This window comes from Carcharodon carcharias, chromosome 34, assembly GCF_017639515.1.
Source record: "Carcharodon carcharias isolate sCarCar2 chromosome 34, sCarCar2.pri, whole genome shotgun sequence".
NCBI lineage: Eukaryota > Metazoa > Chordata > Chondrichthyes > Lamniformes > Lamnidae > Carcharodon > Carcharodon carcharias.
The window spans coordinates 11,574,120-11,597,741 of NC_054500.1; the positions used below are offsets into that span (position 1 = coordinate 11,574,120).

Below are 23,622 nucleotides of genomic sequence, written 5' to 3' on the forward strand. Positions count from 1 at the left end.
CCTCTCTTACGATGCACCTGATCCTAGTCAGTGTATCTCTCTAATCCTGGGCAGACCAACCAGATGGGAAATTGGGAGGTTTTCCCCAAGCGCCTCCATGAATGATTCCATAACATATTACCAGAACCCTCCCTTGTTAGAATCCTGCATCTATTTAATAGGGTCTGTCCACCCCTGCCTACACTACAAAGGAAAATCTCAGGGGCAGTGATCACCAGGACCTCTTGTACACCTCCTTCAGTGGTTTCTGAGCAGCCTGTTCCCTCCCCGCAGTTGTTTGGCTAGGACTCTGGAGGCAAGCTACTCATGTGTTCAGAAAACGAGAAAAAGAAACGGTTTCATGCCATGTTGCCAGAGCAGGAAACAAAGCAGTGAAATGATGTGGAAAAATGGTGGCTCAATGGGCAGGTTGAAACAGAAAGAACTGCAACTGTTCAGAAAAAGCACTGCAAGAAAGGAAGCAAGAACTTGCATTTATGTAGTGTCTTTCACATCCTCAAGACATCCCAATTATGTCTTTTTAAAGTGTTATCACTGTTGTAATGTAGGAAAACGCAGAAGCCAATCTGAGTAAAGCTGGTTTCCACAATCAGCAATAAAATAATGATAAAAACAAAAAAACTGCAGATGCTGGAAATCCAAAACAAAAACAGAATTACCTGGAAAAACTCAGCAGGTCTGGCAGCATCGGCGGAGAAGAAAAGAGTTGACGTTTCAAGTCCTCATGACCCTTCAACAGAACTAGGTGAATCCAAGGAAGGGGTGAAATATAAGCTGGTTTAAGGTGTGTGCGTGTTGGCGGGGGGGGGCGGTGTTGGGTGGGGGGAGAGAAGTGGAGGGGGGTGGTGTGGTTGTAGGGACAAACAATCAGTGATAGAAGCAGATCATCAAAAGATGTCACAGACAACAGAACAAAAGAACATAAAAAATATAAAAAAACAAAAACAGAATTACCTGGAAAAACTCAGCAGGTCTGGCAGCATAGGCGGAGAAGAAAAGAGCCGATGTTTCGAGCCCTCATGACCCTTCGACAGAACTGAACAAAAGAACACATAGGTGTTGAAGTTGGTGTTATTATCTAAACGAATGTGCTAATTAAGAATGGATGGTAGGGCACTCAAGGTATAGCTGTAGTGGGGGTGGGGGGAGCATAAAAGATGTAAAAATAATGGAAATAGGTAGGAAAAGAAAAATCTATATAATTTATTGGAAAAAACAAAAGGAAGGGGGAAGAAACAGAAAGGGGGTGGGGATGGAGGAGGGAGCTCAAGACCTAAAGTTGTTGAATTCAATATTCAGTCCGGAAGGCTGTAAAGTGCCTAGTCGGAAGATGAGATGTTGTTCCTCCATAAAATAATGACCTGTTAATCGGTCTTAGTGTCATTGGTTGGGGATAAATATTGGTCAGGACATTGTACATGGATTTACAAAGCTGGACCGACTGTACATTCCCATTCCTATTCATACATGTCTGATCCTACGAGTGATTTAACCTGGATTCTGTTAAGCAGAATAACTTTCACATGATTACTGTGGTGGGTTTGCAAGTCAAGAGCTCAAAGCAGATGGCAAACAAAATCAAAGGATATAAGAATGATCTGATATAAAATTTATCTCCATTGTAAATATAGCTTTTTTGTAGACAAATATTAATTAAATTTATTTGTTTTAAAAATCATCAGCATTAGAGAAACTATTAGTGCAGGATGGTACAGATATTCTGAATCAACTTCCATCACAGTTTGGAGTAAGGCACATCTCTGGGGGTCTTTTTCTCCATTGCAGCCTGAGCTGACTTTACAAGGTCATCTGTTTGTAGCATCGACATGTTCCATGTGGCCTGAAGGGAAACAAGGGGATAGTCTTGGTGATTCTTGCTCATTGTACACAATGGATAATGGTCACAGAGGTGTGTGGGAAGGTCATCGATATATATATATATATATATATATATTTATTTATATAGCTGAGGCACTGTCACCTCAAATATAAAAATTCTGTAAAATAGTCCCCTATATATATTTTTTTTTCAAACTTTAATCCTGGTGAGCAATGCCAAAGGAGATGCCTGAGTAAGGGAAACAAGTAACCAAAAAATGGAATGTGAAAAGAAATGAGAGAGATTATCTTGGGGCAAGACAGAGAGAATCAACAAGTGACAGGCCAGACAGTATTTCAAAACTTTTTGTTTAAATATCTATTTATGTAAAGATTTGAGTGTTTCTTTCACATTTCAAATGTCACATTTCTACTTCAAAGTTTTCAAAAGAGGTGTGTGTTTTTTTTTCCCCTGAGCTGCAGCTTAAAACTTACAAGTGCCTGGTAATCTTCAACATTTCTTCATGCAGCCATTGAACTCTGAATGACCTCTGGAGCAACTTAAATGATTCCCCTAAAAATAATTTCCACTAGAAACGCCTGAGCAGTAGCTTTAGAGGGATAGACCATGTAAGAACCTAAACACAGCCATTGGGCTCCAATTGCAAACTATCCACAAGCCATGTTCCTACTGGCTCTTTGAAACAGAGGGGCCCTTTCAGCTTTCAAAACATATGCGATATGTTAGTTCATGTGAACTATGAAACTGTACGGCCTCGGGTTTCCACAGGGTCCTTCGGATATCCTGTTGCACGGGAGACTGGAAATCCTTCCACAGTAATGGAATAAATGATTAAGTGCTGCAGGCTTTTCTCCCAGGATACCTGTGGAGATTTCAGGCAGCAATGTTGATTATCACAATTAGAAGAATAAAGAATGATGTTCATGGTATAATCTGAAATACCTTTGGTATGGAAATGCCATTGCAATATGTAACGGTGCCCCACACACACACACACACCAGCCAAAATGGGATGAGAGATCAAGTTAATTCTGTTGCAAGGCTGCCCGCTCACCCATTACATCAACCTCAATCATTTGTTTCATACTCACAATATAATCCAGACCATCCTTAACAGAGTGGTCCCTGGAATAGATCAGGTTCAACTTCGCTCCTTGCACGGCCAGTGGGCTCTTGCTGGCTATCTCAGACGCCATCTCGAAGGCGCCTTCCAACATGGTTTCTTTGTCTTCGAAGACTCGGCTTTGAACAAGAGAAACGAAAGAAAGCTTTGTGATGTTTTAGCCTTTCTCACATTGGGCAAGGTTCAAAATGCCAATTCTCCAGTGTCCATTCTTCATGGGTCAGTGCGTGTTGATAGCCTGCTGAGCTATGGGGTACAGTGGGAGAGGGGCGTTGGGGTTGGGGAGGGTGGAGGCACAGTGGTGGGGAAGGAGGGGCAAGCAAAGCCTTGTCCAGCATCAACCTGACCTGGAATTCTTGCATATAGCCTGTTGGGAGGGAACCAATGGATATCGGTAATGATCTCTCTACTTCTAGGCTAACTGGGGCCAAACATAGTTGTCTACTGCCATTCTAACTGAGACCAGCTAATTTGGCACAAGCCTCAGGGCTTCCATCTCAGTATAGGTCAATAATGAAGATAATTATCATCACCCTCCTCAATGTGATGGGTTCTGAAAGGTGAAGACAGTACTCTACTCAAGTTGCCATTCTTTATGTGTGAGCCCTGATGGGTTAATTAAGCATGTGTGACATTACAGCAAAGCACAAATCTACCTGACATCTACACACACACACACACACTCACTCTGAGCAGCAAAGACTATCCATCAGGAGCAGAAACCTTGGACGATTTCCTACCTCTCTAAACCAGGGGTGCCGAGAACAACTGCTGCCCCAGCTGAGATGCAATAACTCATGACAGATCTAGCCCAAGATCTCAGTGCATGCAGCTCAGTGTCACAACAGCCAGTGCAAGCGGCCTCTGACCCAATGGGGAATTTAGAACTTTTAAATAATGTCCAACACCAAGTGCAATATGGGAACAAATTAATCAGGAAAAGCCACTTTCAGAACCAGTGAACAATGGTACTCACTGGACCAACCTATTCACTAACAGTAGGAGGGATCAAGACCATCAGCTGTCAAGGTACACCCATACACCATCCCTTGTCATGCTGGCTTCAGTCTCATCCAGCTATAGGAAATATTCACAGTTGCTCTGGAATGTGTATTATGATCCATTGGATAGGACTTGCACTTATATAGTGACTCTGGGATATCCCAAAGTGCTTTCTAGCCAATAGAGTTCTTTTGAAGCGTAGTCACTCCTGTAATGTAGGGAACACAACAATTTGCACACAGCAAGGTCTCCAAAACAGCAAAAAGATAGTGACCAGACAATCTGTTTTCGTGATGTTGATTGAGTGATAAATATTGGCCTGGACTCCATGGAAAACTCCTCTGGTCTTCTTTGAAATAGTGCCATGGAATCTTTTGTATTCATTTGACAGGGCAGACAGGACCTAAGCCTGAAAGATAGTAGTGCAGTGCTCCCTAATTATGAAACTTGGGAGTGCCAGCCTGGACATTGTGCTAAGTCTTTGCAGTGGGACATGAATCTATGACCTTTTGAGGTGTAAGAGCTACCAGTAAACCAGAGCTGGCGTGAGGTGCACTAACTCACTGAGGCTCTGGTGACCTCGTTCAGCTTCTCTTCCACAAGTAGTGGTTAAAAGCCTGAGTGAGCATGCTCATGGATACGTCAGCTCCCTGAATAGGAGTAGCAGCTGTTAATGTATAAAAACAAAAAACTGCGGATGCTGGAAATCCAAAACAAAAACAGAATTACCTGGAAAAACTCAGCAGGTCTGGCAGCATCGGCGGAGAAGAAAAGAGTTGATGTTTCGAGTCCTCATGACCCTTCAACAGAACCACAGGGTTCTGTTGAAGGGTCATGAGGACTCGAAACGTCAACTCTTTTCTTCTCCGCCGATGCTGCCAGACCTGCTGAGTTTTTCTAGCTGTTAATGTATTGTCAAATTACATTGTTAAGATTTGTTAAAGTCAATTACATTGTTAAGGTTAAGATAAACAGGTGATGGGTATTAATTGTCTTTGAGCACATATAAATAGGGGATGCTGGGGTGCATCGTCATCCCAGAGAATGATATTTTGGTTTAATTAGTTAAGTTTCCTTTGATATTTTTGTTTTAGTGACAGTGCCCCACCAGGGGCAGTCACCCCCTCTGATTTAAGTTTAATTCATTGATTTTGTTTGTCTTGAAAGAAGTCTATAAATAGGGGATGCTGGGGTGTACCATCACCCCCAGGAATGATATTTTGGTTTAGTTAGTTAAGTTTCCTTTGACGTTTTTGATTTAGTTACAGTGCCCTGCAAGGGGCTATCACCCTTGTTTATTAATTAATTTATTTTTTGGTTTTATTCAAAAGAAAATATCAATAGGGGATGCTGGGGTGCATCATCACCCCCAGGAATGATATTTTGATTTAGTTAGTTAAGTTTCCTTTGACGTTTTTGTTTTAGTTACAGTGCCCCACAATTATTTTCTTTTGAACATTTATTTTATTAAAACAGAATATAAGTAGGGCATAGCTGGGACACTGGGTTGTGTAGGAGGAGAGCTGTGAGACTGATCAGGTCAATATACTCTCAGTAAAAAAAGCTCTGTGTCCTGATTTCAGCTTTACCAACCAGCTGGGATTCTATAAGCAGCCAGCAGTGGACTGATCAACAGGATCACGGTGAGGTGAAGCTGGCGTCTTTGCTCCTACAGACCACAAACACAATGAACTTAGTTGAGACGGGGTTGAATGTGACATTAAACTGGATGGATTACCTCACCAGACCACAGCTCAGTGCTTCATCCGCCATCATCTTCCTCGCTGTATAAACCAGTTCACTCACCAGACTAGAAAACACAAATAGGACAAACAAAATACCCTGGAACCATTCACAGTTTACCTTAGCTTCATTTCCCCACCAGCCCCCATGCCCAATATATCTGCTGGTTAAATGCAAATATACCTAACACTGAAAATTCCAATTTTCCCTAAACCAATGGACGCCCCCGTGAGTATAACTCTGGTCCGAGCCACAGCTACGTGCTGATTAAACAAGTTTACCAGGTCTCGTTCAACTTTAGCGCAGTCTCCATTCAGTTTTGGAATATGAAGTTTTCTTGCAGAGGCAGAAAGGGTGGAGTTAATCTGTTCCAGTTACACAGTGGGCGGCCAGTTTGACTCCAATGGAAGAGGGAATAGGCCTCAGAACAAAATGAGTTACCAATTCGCTACAGCATGTTTATGTTCCTGACATAGACCAATTAGTTTGGATCCGGCTTTATTGTGTAGCATTTTGTTCTGAGTGAAGAAACTTGGAGAAAATATTGTCCTTTTGGAGCAGTGGTCCAAAACTAGGGGTCATAAAGGAAAACTTGCATTTATATAGTGCCTTTGCCTTTCACAACCTCAGGTCATCCCAAAGTGCCTTATGGCCAATGTGACCACTGCAGCCAATTTGTACACAGCAAACCCACACAAACAGAAATATGATAATGACCAGATCATCTGTTTTCTCAGCGATATTGGTTGAGCGATAAATATTGGCCAGGACATTGCTCTTCTTCAAAATAGATCTTTTATATCCACCTGAGTGAACAGACAGAGCTTCAGTTTAACATCTCACCTGTAAGGCAGCACTCATGCCTCAGTACTGCCCTGGACTGTCAACCTAGACTTTTGGGGTAGGAATTGAACCTACAACCAAAGGTGAGAATGCGAGCCACTAAGCCACAGTGAACACATTGTCATATGTATAAGATAATAACTATCAAAACAAATAGGAAATTCAGAAGAAATTTCTTTACTAGTTCCACACAGAGTGGTGGAGGTGAACAGCACAGATCTATGTAAGCAGAAGCTAGTTAAAGACAGAAGGAAGAAAAGGATAGAAGGATATGCAGATAGAGTCAAACTAAGAGAGGTGGGAGGAGGCTCATTTGGGGCAACCCGATGTGCTTTGGTTCTGTAAATTCTACATAACTCTTTCCTGCAAATAAACATGGATCAGTTTTTAAAAAGACAAAGCAAATCTTCTCCCGCGCATCCGCTCTCACACCTTCCTCTCCCTCCCAGAACCACGATAGGGTCCCCCTTGTCCTCAATTATCACCCCACCAGCCTCCACCTTCAAAGGATCATCCTCCCCCATTTCCGCCAACTCCAGCATGATGCCACCACCAAACATATCTTCCCTTCACCACCCCTGGCGACATTCCTTGGGGATTATTTCCTCCAGGACAACCTGGTCCACTCCTCCATCACCCCCACACCTCAACCCCCTCCCACGGCACCTTCCCATGCAACTGCAGAAGGTGCAACACCTGCCCCTTTACTTTCCCCCTCCTCACCGTCCAAGAACCCAAACACTCCTTTCAAGTGAAGCAGCATTTCACTTGCACTTCCCTCAATTTGGTCTATTGCATTCGCTGCACCCAATGCGGTTTCCTCTAAGTTGGAGAGACCAAACGCAGACTGGATAACCGCTTCGTAGAACACCTTCAGTCTCTCTGTAAGCATGACCCAGACCTCCCTGTCACTTGCCATTTCAACACTCCACCCTGCTCTCATGCCCACATGTCCGTCCTTGGCCTGCTGCAATGTTCCAGTGAAGCTCAACACAAACTGGAGGAACAGCACCTCATCTTCCGACTGGGCACTTTACAGCCTTCCGGACTGAATATTGAGTTCAACAATTTCAGATCATGAACTCTCTCCTCCATCCCCACCCCCTTTCCGATCGCCCTTTTTATAATTATTTATATTTTTTAAACATATTTTTCTTTTCTCACCTAATTTTCATTATTGTTAAATGTATTCCCATCTATTGTTTCATCTTCACCTTTTAGCCTATTTTGAGCCCTTCCCCCCACCCCATCCCCACTAGGGCTATTTGTCACTTGCTCGTCCTGCTTTCTACCCTTAATGTCACCATTAACACCTTTCTTAGCTAATATCACCACCATCAACACCCCTTTGTCCTTTTGTCTATGACATCTTTGACAATCTCTTCTTTGCCTCCACCTATCACTGGCCCTCTATCCAGCTCTACCCTGTCCCACCCCCACTTCAACCAGCTTATATTTCACCTCATTTCTATTTTTCCTCAGTTCTGTTGAAGAGTCATAAGGACTTGAAATGTTAACTGTATTCCTCTCCAGAGATGCTGTCAGACCTGCTGAGTTTTTCCAGCTATTTTTATTTTTGTTAAAGCAAATCTTTTGTTGCGTACAGCAGAGCTGGTCAGCAGCATAGGAAAGTGCAGTCGCAAGGTATGAGTCAGATGCAGAAAGGAGTCAGAGAATGAATAAGAGAATGGGAATGAAGGATGAACAGTGAAGAATGTTTGGCGAGAGTCTGATATACAGGCAGGAACGTGGCTGCAGACTAACAGAGGTCAAGACCGGGCCTCATAAGAGTCTGTTTCTGCCACCAGACTCGTTGATTGTAACTGTCGCTGGGTGAAAATCCTGGAACTACATCACATGGACTGCAGCGGTTCCAGAAGGCAGCTCACCGCCACCTTCTCAAGGGCAATTAGAGATGGGCAACAATTCTGGCCTAGCCAGCGACGCCCACATCCCATGAACAAATTAAAAAAAAATTACCTGGCGTTTCCTATAACTTTGGGAAATCGCTGCAAAGTGCCCACATCTGCTGCCATTCCGATATCCACTTCCTGGACAGAATGGAAAGGATATGCTTAAATTTAGCAGACTCCTGACAGAGCAGGAGCCAGTCATAGAAATGAATCAACACTAAAAGCTTTCATTTACATCCCACATTTCACAACCTCAGTGTTTTACAGCAAATGAAGTACTTTTCAAAAGTATGGTCGCTGTTCCACTGCAAGAAATGTGACAGACAATTTGCGCACAGCAAGATTCCACAAACAGCAATGAAATAAATGACCCAATCATCAGCTGTAGGTGTTGGTTCAGGGATAAAGATTGGCCCAGAAACGTAATCTCAAACAGTGCCATAGGATGTTTTATGACTACCTGAAGGGGCAGAGGGAGCCTCAGTTTAACAACCCCACCAAAAGACAGCACCTCCAATAGTGCAGCACTCCCTCAGTACCACACGGAAGCGTCAGCCTAGATTTCAGGGTTCAAAATACATGGGGGCAGTGAATGAATTCACCCTCGAAAGCCTGTAAAAATTCAATCCCGGGATTGACTAATGAGAAAAGTAGCCCCTGTACGTGGGAGAGTCAGAACCTGTGAGGAGCAGCTCTTCCACGGACCGATTCTGTCTCTTCCGCGCTGGCTGCTCCAGCTCCACCAATCACAGGTTCCTCCCTCCCTGCCTATAAAAGATAGAACTTATGGTTGGAGCAGCAGCAAGGGCTGGAGGGAGGGAGCCTGAGTTTGGAAGAGCTGGAGAAGTTATTCTGGCTGGTCCCGCTGCCGCCGTGCAGGAAACTTTCAGCAGCACCGTCACCAATCGTTGGGCATCTTCCAGGAGGTTGAGGAGGAGAATTAAAAAATTAAGAAAAGGGGAAGGAATCTTTGCTGGTAACAAGCCTGAAGCAAGCCTGGTGGAGCCATCACTTAGCCTTTGCTGGGGAGGCTAAGCGAGGTGAGTGTCCAATTGAGCTGGGCATATGTCACAGCCGGGGCTGGTGGGGTGGTAACGGTGGATCCAGCAGCTGCTGAGTGAATCGGGGGGAGGGAGGTTGAAGAGATGCTGCAGACACTGCTGGCAATGGCGGAGGTGGTGTGGAGGTAGTAGGCCTGTGTGATAAGCTACTCATGGAGCCATAGCAGACACAGTAGATCTTCCATAAGATATTAGAAGCAGATACCAACTGGTTGGCCAAGCGAATCAAGTGAATAGTCATCCCTGGAACAGGTCACCAATGGTCGTGGTAAGTTTAAGCCAGCTACAACACTTTGTCAATAAATTTGACAAGTTTCTGAAAAAGGAGGGGCATTAGAGTATATAGGAAGGGGGAATATGAGCAGAGCGATGTTGACTAGAATTTGTTCAATGATGTGATACTGAGACCAGGTTGAGTTGGGGAAGAATTTCCAGAGTTTGTTCTGAGACTGACCACAGGTGTTGTTTGTGGGTTCTGGCTCCACCAGATAGGTACCTGTGATTGGGGAGTGCAGTTCACAGAGAATCGGACAGCGGGGGGGGGTGGGGGGGGGGGTCCATGAACCTGACAATATTTTCACGTTGGTACCGTGAGCCTTGAGGATCACACTTCTTGGCCAAACAAGCTCCCTAAGGTTGACCAATAGCCGACATCCACCATGCAGATGATGAGAAAACTCTGAGGTTGATAGCTGCTGGAACAAGTTGCTTAGTGACCATAAGTGAGACATGCCATCCTTTATTCAATGTTAGGTGCCTACCACACAGATAAGTGTCCACCCTGCCTCAGTGATGGCACACTCACCCCACAGTCAGCAGATTGTGGGTTCAATGTCCATGGAGGGTTGTCAGGAAGATATAATAATTTTCACAATGTTACTCAAATTTATTGTAGAGTAATAGTGGGGTCTGTGTTTATGGGCGTGTGTGTGTGTGTGTGTGTGTGTGTGTGTGTGTGTGTGTGTGTATGTATGTGTGTGTGTATGCATGTATGTGTGGGGGTGGGGGAGTGAAAGAGACAGACACTTAATTGAATTAAAGGCAGCTGGTCCGAAGGCTTTGGTGTATCAGATGATAAGCTAGGTCTAAAATGTTAAATAGTAAACATAGATGTAAAGGGAACATTTGCATTTTTAAATAAACCAGACTAGCTTGAATTCAAAAGAGGGAGTGAAATGTTTCACCTAGCCAAGAGAAGTTAAGAAACAGTATGTTTATTTTTCCCAAAGATTATTGGTAAAATTGGTACTATGATAGATTTTATTATTAGAGAGGTAAAGTCCAAAGAGATAGTGAAACAATGGGAATTTGCATTCAAAGGGGAAAATATGTATAAAGGAGAGAAGGCTGTGTGGGAAGGTAGGCATTCTAAGATGTAATACTAGTATGAAAAGCCTCCTGCATCTAAGCCTCAAGCTGCCGTCTAGAAGGAACCGAAGCTGAGAAAAAGTCACTTTGAATTCCAATGATCAGGGAATTGTGTGTCACTCTGCCTGGGTCTTTTAAAATCCATGTGTCTTACTGTTGCTTCAACGAAAATGTAACTGGGATTAACTAGGGGATTTAGAAGTTATCATAGTAGTAAGTTGTAGATCTATGTATGTACTTAAATCATTTATTCTATTAATAAAGGTTTAATTTAGTTTTGTAAGTAACCTATAAGACTCGGTGGTCTTATTACTATTGAATTCAAGGCACGCACCTCGAAATATATACAAATTGCAAAACAGTTGTGGCAGATGTTTCAAGTTTCCCTTTGGAATTTGGGCAGGTCAGCATTTACCATCAGCTGTGCCATAACAGGGTTTGGAAAACAAGAATGAGAATTTTAAAATTAAGGGGTGTTGCTTAACCAGGAACCAATGTGGGTCAGTGAGTACAGCATTCACACTAAATGCCTCTCTTGCTCTCAGTCCCTGTGGGTGAAGAAACTGTATATTCTCCACTGTCCCAGATTCCACATGAAAGGCCACCTGCTGAGAAAGGAATTCATTAAACAGAAACACTCACCTTCACCTGGAACCAGGCATCCTGAGAGCATAGTCGTATATCACAGGCTGTAATCAAATCTACACCTGTAAAGGAAAGAGCACCTTCGGTTTATTTTCCTGAATGCTGTATGGTGGCTCGAGCAGTTATTCAAAACTGTGCTGATTTGGCAGAATGATGAGGTTGATATTTCGATTGGCGACTGTTTGTCTGGTACGCAGTGTCTGTGCTGCTCTTTCACTGCCAGGGGCTTGTGTAACTTTCAGCCTCTGCTGCTTTTTATTCCTGTCAGAAAGACAGGAAACATCGGCCACAAAGTATTGCACAGCAGCTTTCACTCCCCTTTCTGATGAGTTCGTTTCCTCTTACCCCCACTGCCCCATCGCCCTCCACAGATTGGGTACCTCAATGCAAACCTGATACAAAAACCTATGTGACACAGAGCGACTGAGTTAAAGAGGGAAGGAGTTCAAAATGTTAACCTAATGGTTGTAAATCAATGAGTCACACTAAACACACTGAGAAAACTAAGCCAATAGACTCCCCTAAGATTACGTTTTTTTCTTCATTCTTTCAAGGGATGTGGCTGGCCAGGCCAGTATTTGTTGCCCATCCCTAATTGCCCTTGAACTGAGTGGCTTGCTAGGTCATTGCAGAGGGCAGTTAAGAGTCAACGCATTGCTGTGGGTCTGGAGTCACAGGTAGGCCAGACCAGGTAAGGATGGCAGATTTCCTTCCCTAAGGAAACTTTATATTTCAGATTTATTAACTGAAATTTTAAAATGCACCAGCTGCTGTGGTGTGTTTGGCCTGCTGGATTACTAGTTCAGTGATGTTATCACCACGCCACTGTCTCCCCAAATCCTTTAATTCCTATCAGATTACAACAAGCAGCAGAGGCTTAGGACAACCAACTGGCTCCTCCAACCCAGGTCACACGTCATCTACATTGGGGTGATGTGCCCTTTCATATTCCAGCATTACTTCCATTGGGAGCAGCCAAATAGACCAGAGATAGCTCGAATATTCTGCTGAGTTTTTCCAGCTATTTTTGTTTTTGTTTCAGATTTCCAGCAGTATTTTGCTTTTAGCTCGAATATTCTCCAGGAGTAAGGGAGGAATGGGTAGTTTCTTCAACAGAACCTCCCAAACACACAACTTCCACCATCTGGGGGACAATTAGGAAGGTGCATGCGAACACCATCACCTCTAAGTACACCAGAAAATCATGCACCTTCACAGCCTCCAGACCTTCCAATGCACTTTACAGCCAATTGAGCAATTTTTGAAGTGGAGAGCAATGTGAAAAACACAGTAGACAATTTGTGCACAGCCAACTCCCGCAAACAGTAAAATCATAATAAACAGATCATCTGTCTCGGTGACGTTGACTGAAAGATAAATATTGGCCAGAACACCAGGGGAGGACTCCCTTGGTCATCTTCAAGAAGGCAGGTGGAGTAGTGACCGTGGTAATCTGATACCTGAGCCAGAGATAGTCTGCAGTAAGACCCTGGGACTACTGGTGAGGGATTTCCATGCACATGAGATGTCCACTAACTCCCCCACAAAAACAAATTGTATGCAATACATGCCAGTATTGTTATGATCTCGAGAGAGACAATTACCTTCTTTCTTAAAATTCAAACTCCCAGTTATTTCCTGGAAATACCACGCCACAAGGTTTCATATTTTAAACAAACTCTTGTACGTTTACTGCACAAGAATTAAACAAAGCAAGCACTACTAATTTAACACCTTAACACATAAATCCTTACTCTTCAAACCCAAAAATCCTAACAGACCACTTCCTGTTCTGTTTTTAGTTTCACCCAGGGGTTTCCCTATACTTTCCATGATACTGAGTGTTCTTTCACTTCTAGAAGCAAACAAAGGTGTACCACAGCTCCCAGGAACTCACTCTCATTCTCCTCAGTTTCCCAGTCTGGCACTTAGACTTCCAAAGCTCTCTTTCTCCACTGCCGACCTCATCTACCAGCTTTACTAGGTCGATTGGACAATTCTTAATTCCTAATGAATGTGGATTTTTCATCCTGATTTGGGCCCTGCTCACAATTTCTTCTTACTGATTCCTATTTAGGAACACCACTGGTTGCTAATGACCTCTCTGCTCCCTGTTCTGGCTGTGGGCAGATACACCACTGCTTTCTCACAGCCTTCCGAGCTGACTCTCGGCAGCTTTCTCTGTCTCTCAGTCTATGTGAAAAAGTGCACAGATAAACCCAAAATACAGAAGAATACCTTCCGATATAACCTATCTCCATAGCAATGTGGCATATTTGGGATGTCCCAGATAGAGATTTCAATTAATTCCTTTTACCTCTAAAACGACATTTTGATTCCGGGATCCATTGGAATAATTTTTTCTCTCTAATGAAGTTAATGGACCTTTTACTAGACTTACTGGTTCCATCAAGAAACCCAGTGTTTACAAGTAGTTTAAACTTACTGGGTCCATTAAGAAACCCAGTATTTACAAGTAGCTTCCAGCTTCTTTGATCTGGGGAACCTACATGAATAATCCCCAGTTTACACTTTAACTTCAAAGCATTTTTCAAGATGTCTTAAGACAAAGTGGCTCCCCCAGATAGATCCATCATAATCCTAGGTGTGATTACCTTATACCACTATCCCAGAAACATAATAAAACTTCCCCTTTAAACTAATTACCCCAGGGCTGTTTGAATTGCATTTACTTCAGGGTTGTTTGCCAGTTTCACAATCATCTATGTTTAAAATTAAATTCCTAGAACTGGAAGTTATATCTCCAAAACACATGAATTACAAAATTAAACATTTTAACATTGTGAAAATGCACAAGAGTTGGACAGCACCTTGCAAAATTGACCATTACTTACTGGATTTTTAAGATGACTCAAGCACTTACCTCCTCCAATGCAAGCACTATGAACTGCTGCAATAACTGGCTTAGGGCACTGAAACAGAGCACAATGTAAAACTACACTCAGGAGGCGAAGGACTTGTGCACCTTTATACATCTTTGAAGGTGGTTATCATCTGGAGTTCTAGAACGCAAGCCAAAGTTCTCCTATGTGGCAGACAGCAGGCTGCACTTGCCTCCCAAGGTTACGATATAACTGCGGTTGGTCGCTCGCACAGTGTTAACCAGAACTGACCTCTGAGCTCTCAGGCTGAGAGTGAGTAGCTCTGGGTTGCTGATGCAGGATCGTAATGATGACAGTACCTCACTCGCACATCACTGTGATAATCAACTACTGAGCATCAATTACACCGTCAGGGGATGAGTTGATGAGGAGTAACTTGTTGCAAAGGATTTCATTTTACATTGCTCTTTTGGGCAGCTGGCAGGGTGGTGAAGGAGGATGGATACATGTGTGTGTTCACAGGTACGTGTATGTACAAGGGTACGAGTGTGCACAGGCACGTGTGTACATGCGGGTATGTGTGTATAGGTATATACAGGCATGCGTATGTATGTGGGTATATTTATCTATGTACAGGTCTGGTGTGTGAGGGTACGTGTGTACGAGATTGCATGTATGTGAACGTTTGTGAGTTTCTGTGTGATATGTGCGTGAATGTGTGAGATTGTGCGAGTACGTGAATGTGAGTGAGTGAACGTAGATGTGCATGTGTGCATGGGTGAATGGGTGTATGTACACGTGCCTTTGGGGTGGAGGACATCTACACCGACTTATAACAGCTTTTGGAGCTTGTGAAACACAACACAACCATTGTCAACCTGGGCTGTTTTCACAAAGGCAGCGCTCATTTCACTCACTCTGTAAAGGTAGCATTTGGATTTCATCATCCCAAGTACCATGAGCCTGAGCATGAGCCACCACCCCCATCAGGAGCGCGAGCCGCCGCCCCCGGCCCGCGCGCGAGCCGCCGCCCCCGGCCCCCGCGCGAGCCGCCGCCCTCAGCAGGAGCGCGAGCCGCCGCCCTCAGCAGGAGCGCGAGCCGCCGCCCCCGGCCCCCGCGCGAGCCGCCGCCCTCAGCAGGAACGCGAGCCGCCGCCCTCAGCAGGAACGCGAGCCGCCGCCCTCAGCAGGAGCGCGAGCCGCCGCGCTCAGTCCGCACGCGAGCCGCCGCCCTCAGTCCGCACGCGAGCCGCCGCCCTCAGTCCGCACGCGAGCCGTCGCCCTCAGTCCGCACGCGAGCCGCCGCCCTCAGCAGGAGCGCGAGCCGCCGCCCTCAGTCCGCACGCGAGCCGCCGCCCTCAGTCCGCACGCGAGCCGTCGCCCTCAGTCCGCACGCGAGCCGCCGTCCTCAGTCCGCACGCGAGCCGTCGCCCTCAGTCCGCACGCGAGCCGTCGCCCTCAGTCCGCACGCGAGCCGTCAATCAGGAAGTATTCTGACACGATGACCATCACAATTCCTACCTTTTCTATCACATTAAAGCTCTCCTGGTATTGGAGGATTGTGTTCCGCGTGTGCCAGGCCTTCCTGGCTGTATCATCTCCTTGGGGCTGCAATACATCTCCAGCCATGTCCATGAGGTCAATTCCTATGTAACATTACCACAATTACTGATTTGATTCAGCAACAATATATAAATAATCAGTCAACTCTTTGTTCCAATCAGACTTAAGGCCTTTATCACACAACCCAACCCTCAGCTCCCTCCCCCACTCCAAACCACATCCTCACTTCATTCCCATTGGAATACTGAGGAAGTGCTACATGGTTGGAGATGCTGCCTTTTGGATCAGGTGTTAAACTGAGGTTGTCTATCCTCTCGAGTGCAAGAAAAAGATCCCGATGCATTATTTAGTCACAGCATCATTGCGGCACAGGACGAGGTCATTCAGCTCATCGATCCAGATCCGGCAGCTCTCTGTAGAACAATCCAGTCAGTCCCACTCCCCCGTTCCATCACCATCGCCCTTGGAAGTTCATTTCCCTCCAGCATCCATCCAATTTCCTTTTGAAATCACTAATCGTCTCCACTTCCACCACCCTGGTAGGCAGCGAGTTTCAGGTCATTACCACTCACTGCATAAAAAAGTTCATCACATCCCCCCTTCCCCCCCCCCCATAACTCTGGCTTAAAAACTTCAATCTGTGTCCCCTGAGTCCCTGCACCATCAGCCAACGGGAACAGCTTTTCTTTGTCTACCTTATCCAAACCCGTAATCATCTTGTACACCGCTATCAAATCTCCCCTCAATCTCCTTTGCTTCAAGGAGAACAACCCTTGCTTCTTCAAACTAACGTGGCTAAAATCTCTCATTCCTGGAGCCATTCTGGTAAATCTCCTCTGCACCCTCTCAAGGACCTTCACATCTTCCCCAAAAGTCTATGTGGTGACAGGAACTGGATGCAATACACTAGTTGTGGTCTGACCAGAGCTTGATAAAGGTTTGTCATAACTTCCCTGTATTTGTACTCAATGCCTCTATTTATAGAGCCCAAGATCCCATGGGATTTCAAAGAAAAGCAGTGTCTGAAGAGCAGAACTGTATCGCCATTCCTTCACTGTCGCTGGGTCAAAATCTTGGTACTCTCTCCCTAACAGGGGGTAGATGGACATACACCACATGGGCTACAGCAATTCAAGAAGGCAGCTCACCACCACCTTTTCAAGGGCAGTTAGGAATGGGCAATAAATGCTGGCCCAGCCAGTGATGCCCATGTCCTGTGAAAGAATAAAAAAAAGGGACAGTTCAGACCAAAACTCTTTCAACTAACCAACTCATCTCCTAAACCCACACAGCTGCAATATGGAGAGTGACTGTATACTGAAACACTGAATCGTGGCCAGCTATGTAATCTGGGCTACTAAAGCAAATCTATGGGCCCACAAAGCACTCGTCACGTTCCCCAAATGAGGAGTCATTGGAACCGATTTTACCACATTTTAAGTCTTTAAAAGTTCCAGTCAGAACACGTGAACAAATCACGTCATTGAATATTCGGCGTCTCAGATTAGAAGGGCTGCTGAAGTTTAAACAGAATTACAGAAATTACAATCTGGAGGGAGGCCATTCAGCCCCTCCAGTCTATGGTAGTATTCATCTTCAGTAGCTAGGAACATTTTCTTTCTCAAACTTCATTCTCTGTCAAACTGGGGGCTTTATAATGATAGTTAAGGTTTGTGTTTGGCAATATGAATTGTCACGTGGTGTATACACTGCAACCCTTACTGGTTCTTTGTGTAGCTTTTTGAGGCCACACTTACCTGCAGTAAACATGTTTCCAGCTCCTGATACAACAACAACTCTATGGTCGGCGTCCTGGGTGATCCTGTTAAAGCATTCCACCATCTCTCTGTTGGATCAAGATAGTGTCATTACTGTTGTACTACACATGACTTAAACCCACTGAGAGCTAAGGGTTCAAGCGAGTTAAGTAGCGTTCAATAGACAGTGAATAACCTAAGAACCCACCCTGGAGAAAGCCACAGGGTGTGGAGTCAAAGCAAGTGGCTGCATTAACAGAGTTTATGAGCAGCAACGAGTAATGGCTATGGAGATGTAGTATATCCCCCTTGATGTTCAGTCAGAGGGCAGATTAAAGTGTGACATGTACAGGAAGTGCAAACTATAAGCAGCTTTCCATATGCAGTAAAATCATTATCTAGCTTGGATGGGGAATGGTTGGTGCCGATTAACCAAAAATGCCGGTTAACGGAGAGTTCCATTTACCAATGGAATAAGGCACAATACTTTTAGATGAACTAATATGCAAGTACTCAGGAAGTAAAGAACAGTATTCTTTATATTTCTAATCTTCAACAGTACATTAAAACATAAATTAAAGCATAAAATAATAGTGTACAGGTTCGGTTTCCAGATAACCTTGTAATTGCTTCCAACTAGAAAAGTAACAATTTGTATTGGGGGATCATCAGAAATCCGGCTAGTAGAGAATTCTGGTTGGTAGAGAGCCAGATAACACAAAGTTTACTGTATCTTACTGTTGTTATATCTGCTGCCCAGTGGATAGATGCAGATGGTTAGGGGAGAATGTGATGAAGATTGAGTTCTTGCCCCAAGATCATAGTTTTAATTTTAAAACACTACCTTAGAGGCGATATATAAATGCAAGTTCTTAATATCTTGGCAACACAGCAGCCTTTGCCATGGGAAGGTGGGAGAGCTTAAATGCCTTGATTATCCTGCCAGAAAGGACACTGGGCAGGAATCCATCCAATCTCTCCCCTCCCTACGTTAGGAACCTTGACACTGATTGTGCCACCGCCCTGGGTGAGAGCAGTTGAATCAGCACAGACTGAGGTTTCAGCCTGTGGTCCGTAGGCCTGGTTACACCAGGGAATCCTTTAGCCAGCAGAGAACCAAAGCCAAATGGGAGGTTCCTTTAACCAGCGGGTAATCAGTGTTAGGCAAGGAGGTCCTTTAACCAGCAGTTAGTCAGTGTTACTCATCTTTAAACATCGTTCAGCAGATTTGAAGTCACCTCCAGAGGGTTTTGTTCATTGCATTCCTCTTCTTGGGTCTGTTCAATTCCACATGGAGCACACTGTCTCTCGCTTGTGAGACACGCAGAGTCTCGAAATCGTATGAGGGCGCTGCCCCTGACATTGTCCGCATCCCGATTTGCAAAGATTGGAACAGGCCTCGATCTGGGCGGAGGAGAATGAGATACAAACAGAAACCCATGTCCGTAGTCACAAAATGCAAACCCTTTCCCCCCATATTTGTCTCTGCACAAATGCTCTGTGGGATGGTCCCAGCCTGGGGCAGCTGGAGATTAGAGAACAGCTGACAAGGAGGGGCCCTGGCGAAGACGGGGATGTCTTGGGGCAGATGGGAGGGGTCCTGAGGTAAGTTCTCAAGGGCAATTAGGGATGGTCAATACAAATGCTGGTCTAGCCAACGATGCCATGAAAGAATTTTTTAAAAAGAGGTGGCCTATGGCAAAGAAGGGGCAATCTCTCAGGCAGCTGGCAGGGGAAACAGTGCTGCTTGGCACTGTACCCAGTGTGGACCTTGGTCACACGGGTGAATGTACAATCCATTAACCCCCTTGTGACACTTGTCAGGCGCATTCCCACCCATTTGCAACAGAAAATCATTCCAAAGGGACCTGGGGGCTTCCTGTCCATCGAAATTACCTTGAATGTACAGCACAGGAACAGGCCATTCGGCCCAACTGATCCATGCTGGTGTTCATGCTCACACCAGTCTCCTTCCACCCTGCTTCACCTTACTCTAACAGCATAACTATTCCTTCCTTCCCCTTCATGGTTCTACCTGGTTTCCCCCAAATACATCGATGTGATTCCACTGCTGTGTTAGCGATTTCCACATTCTAACCAATTTCCGCATAGGTTCCCAGACACATTGACTGGCAAATGTCACACGCTGACCCATGATTATTTTCAGAAGGATCATCCTTTTTAGCTTAAACTTAACAACTAAATATTTTGAAAACAGGCAATCCAGTGTGCAAGAAATCCTGAAAATACTGGAAAAACTCAACAGGTCTGGCAGCATCTGTGGAGAGAGAAACAGAGTTAACGTTTCAAGTCCGATGTAACTCTTCCTCAGAACTAGGCAGAATCTTCTCAACAAACGCTTACTAGAAAGGCAGCATGGGTAGATCGTGGGTAGGTGGAACTAGATGGACCAAAGAGCTTCTCCTTCTAGAACCTGACAATATCCAATAACAGTCAACTATGAAACTATTCCCAACAAAACCTAATTTCAGAGTCTGTGGAATTGGAATTTTTCCTTTGTGAATGGGCCTCACATTCTGGATGTTACTGGCATGATGATCCAGGAACATTGGAATTAGATGAGACAATCGCTGCTCCTTCTACCTATTAGGAAGAGTTTTGTGGCTTCTCCCACTGATACATCTGTTTATTTAATCGATTGCTGTCCAGGGTGATATCATTCACATTCCATGGACTCTGTACCACTTGAACAGTTGTTGTTTTGTTGGCTGTTGCAATGTTTCAGTTCAGATGCCAAAATATCTTGGATCAAGAAGAAGAGGGTAGCAGTGGGAAGGTAAGGTGGAGAATGGTACCAATCTCATCTCTGAGTCACTAGGTTCTGAGTTCAAATCCCACCCCAGGACTTGAGCACAAAAACCAAAGTAGGCACTCCAATGCAGTACAGAGGGAATGCTGCACTGTCACTGTCCTTCGGATGAGACATTAAACGATTACACTTCAAAAAGTACTTCATAGGCTTTGAGATCTCTCATTGATGTGAAAAGCACTATAAATGCACATATTTCTCTGTTTTAACGATACAGATGCACTGCCATTTAAGCTGGGACCAGGTCCCATCAGCTTACCCTGTTTCATCACAATGCCAAACTCCACTCTGATACCAAGACACGATGGCGATGGGATGACATCAACTCTGGGAAACCCTACCTAGTCTGTCTCTATCAGCCTCAATGTCAATTAAGGATGTGAGATATCAGCATAAGTAAAACCCTGCCAGGACCACGTCCCCGGCCTGGGGACCGCACCTCCCACCTAGGTCGACAACCACCTGGCTTTATTGCACTTATTCTCTGAATACAGGCGTCGCTGGGAAGGCCTGCATTTATTGCCCATCACTAATTGCCCCTTGAGAAGGTGGTGGGTGAGCTGTCTCCTTGGAGCCGCTGGATTCCCATGTGGAGTAGGTACACCCACCGTGCTGTTAGGGAGGGAGTTCCAGGATTTTGACCCAGCGACGGTGAAGGAACGGCCAATATATTTCCAAATCGGGATGGTGAGTGACTTGGAGGGGAACTTGCAGGTGATGGTGTTTCCATGTGTCTGCTGTCCTTGTCCTGCTAGATGGTAGTGGTGGTGGGTTTGGGCGGTGCTGTCGGAGGGGCCTTGGTGAGTTGCTGCAGTGCATCTTGTGGATGTTACTGTCACTGCAGCAGCTCCTGGGGTAGGGGGGGATGGATGTTGAAGGTGGTGAATGAGATTCTCTAAAGCTGGAGCAGCCAGTTAGAAATTTCACTTCAACGCAGCAAGTTAAATTCCTGCCTCCCCCCCACCCCACCGCAGCTTCCCAACCCCCTTCCCCCCCAACTTCCCCACCCCCCTTCCCCCACCCCCCTCCCTCTCCCCCCTTCCCCCACACCCCTCCCTCTTCCCCCCCAACTTCCCCCACCCCCTCCCTCCCAACTTCCCCCACCCCCCTCCCCCTCAACTTCCCCACCCCCCTCCCCCCCAATTTCCCCCACCCCCTCCCCCCCAACTTCCCCCACCCCCCCTCCCCCTCAACTTCCCCCACCCCCCCTCCCCCTCCGCCCCAATTTCCCCCACCCCCTCCCCCTCAACTTCCCCCACCCCCTCCCCCTCCCCCCACAACTTCCCCCACCCCCCCTCCCCCTCCCCCCAATTTCCCCACCCCCTCCCCCCCAATTTCCCCCACCCCCTTCCCCCACAACTTCCCCCACCCCCACCCCCACCCCCCTTCTCCCCCACAACTTCCCCCACCCCCACCCCCCACCCCCCCTTCTCCCCCACAACTTCCCCCACCCCCCTCCCCCTCCCCCCCTCCCCCTCCCCCCCAATTTCCCCCACCCCCCTTCCCCCACAACTTCCCCCACCCCCACCCCCCTTCTCCCCCACAACTTCCCCCACCCCCCCTCCCCCTCCCCCCCCCAATTTCCCCCCACCCCCTCCCCCTTCCCCCACCCCCCTTCTCCCACCCCTCCCCCTTCCCCCCCAACTTCCCCCACCCCTCCCCCTTCCCCCACCCCCTTCTCCCACCCCTCCCCCTTCCCCCACCCCCTTCTCCCACCCCTCCCCCTTCCCCCCAACTTCCCCCACCCCCCCTCCCCCTTCCCCCACCCCCTTCTCCCACCCCTCCCCCTTCCCCCTTCCCGATAGGATTTTTACCCCAGTGGGCGCGAGTCTCTCGGTCTCTCGCTGAAGCCCCGGCCGCTCCTCACCGCCCCACCCCCCGTGAGCGACTGAACCGAGCGGCAGCCCCGTCACCGCGCACCGGACCCACCCCTCCCGGCGCCAGACTCACAGCCGCTCCGCGCTGCCTGGACCAGGTGAACCGCCATCGGTCCCAGTATTGATCCGGAGCCGGCACAGCGCCGCCCCGCGGCCCGGCTTAGTCACTGCGGCACAGCGCCGCCCCGCGCCCCGGCTGAGTCACTGCGGCACAGCGCCGCCCCGCGGCCCGGCTGAGTCACTGCGGCACAGCGCCGCCCCACAGCCCGGCTGAGTCACTGCTACACGGCACCGCCCCGCGGCCCCGGCTGAGTCACTGCAACACAGCGCCGCCCCGCGGTCCGGCTGAGTCACTGCTACACAGCGCCGCCCCGCGGCCCGGCTGAGTCACTGCGGCACAGCGCCGCCAATGAACAAAAAAGTTAGGAAAATTGTGAAAAATTCAAAGGCGAAAATGTGTTAGGAAAACGTAAAAAGATTGAAAAACGAAGACTGAGAGAAAAATTACAAGTGTATAAGTGCAAATTATGGCTAGAAAAGCTTCCAATGAGCAAAATAAAAAGGAAAATGTCTGTGTGCAAAATGTGAACAAGTGTCAAAACGGCGCAAGATGGAAAAGTACAAAATGTTTGTTTGTTCAATAAGCAAAAAAAACACCAGCAAGTGTGTGAGAAATTCAAAATCTGAAAAGTGTCAGGAAAACATGTAAAAAGATTGAAAACCTGCAAGTGAGAAGATTTGTAACAACTGTAAATAAGCAATAATGAAATTTGAATCAGCTCCACCCTATCAAACCCTGTGCTGTACCTGTCCTGGGAGTGTTTGATGGGGACAGTGTAGAGGGAGATTTACTCTGTATCTAACCCCGTGCTGTACCTGTCCTGGGAGTGTTTGATGGGGACAGTATAGAGGGAGCTTTACTCTGTATCTAACCCCGTGCTGTACCTGTCCTGGGAGTGTTTGATGGGGACGGTGTAGAGGGAGCTTTACTCTGTATCTAACCCCATACTGAGCAAATACAGAAGCAGGGAAAGGAGGTATGAAAACAAAAGGAAGGGCCTGTGATAGAGGTGAAGACAGGGAGGATTAAACGACACAAGGGATGATGGTGCAAAATAGATGGGATTGAGGCAAGAAATGAGATGTGTAAATGAGAAAGCAGGACCATCAGCAGCCAGTCAAAAAAATACATTGTCGCATCTCCTGCGCTTTGT

The 23,622-nt window shown here is 46.3% G+C and overlaps 1 protein-coding gene across 2 annotated transcripts; it reads right to left on the reverse strand.

Annotated features, from left to right (window-relative positions):
- Nucleotides 1-1,594: 1,594 nt before the first annotated feature.
- Nucleotides 1,595-22,557, reverse strand: ech1 (enoyl CoA hydratase 1, peroxisomal). 2 transcript variants are annotated; one of them, XM_041179506.1, is made up of 10 exons: nt 22,482-22,557; nt 18,940-19,105; nt 17,702-17,790; nt 15,903-16,027; nt 14,423-14,471; nt 11,536-11,600; nt 8,532-8,602; nt 5,704-5,775; nt 2,932-3,082; nt 1,595-1,840 (listed from the first exon to the last, which is right to left on the reverse strand). In XM_041179506.1, the coding sequence occupies exons 1-10, from the start codon at nt 22,516-22,518 to the stop codon at nt 1,736-1,738; spliced, it is 930 nt and encodes a 309-aa protein (XP_041035440.1). In that variant the 5' UTR covers nt 22,519-22,557; the 3' UTR covers nt 1,595-1,735. The 2 variants fall into 2 exon arrangements, with proteins under 2 accessions (XP_041035440.1, XP_041035441.1); XM_041179507.1 differs by lacking the exon at nt 22,482-22,557 and adding an exon at nt 22,346-22,431.
- Between the last annotated feature and the right edge of the window lie 1,065 nt (nt 22,558-23,622).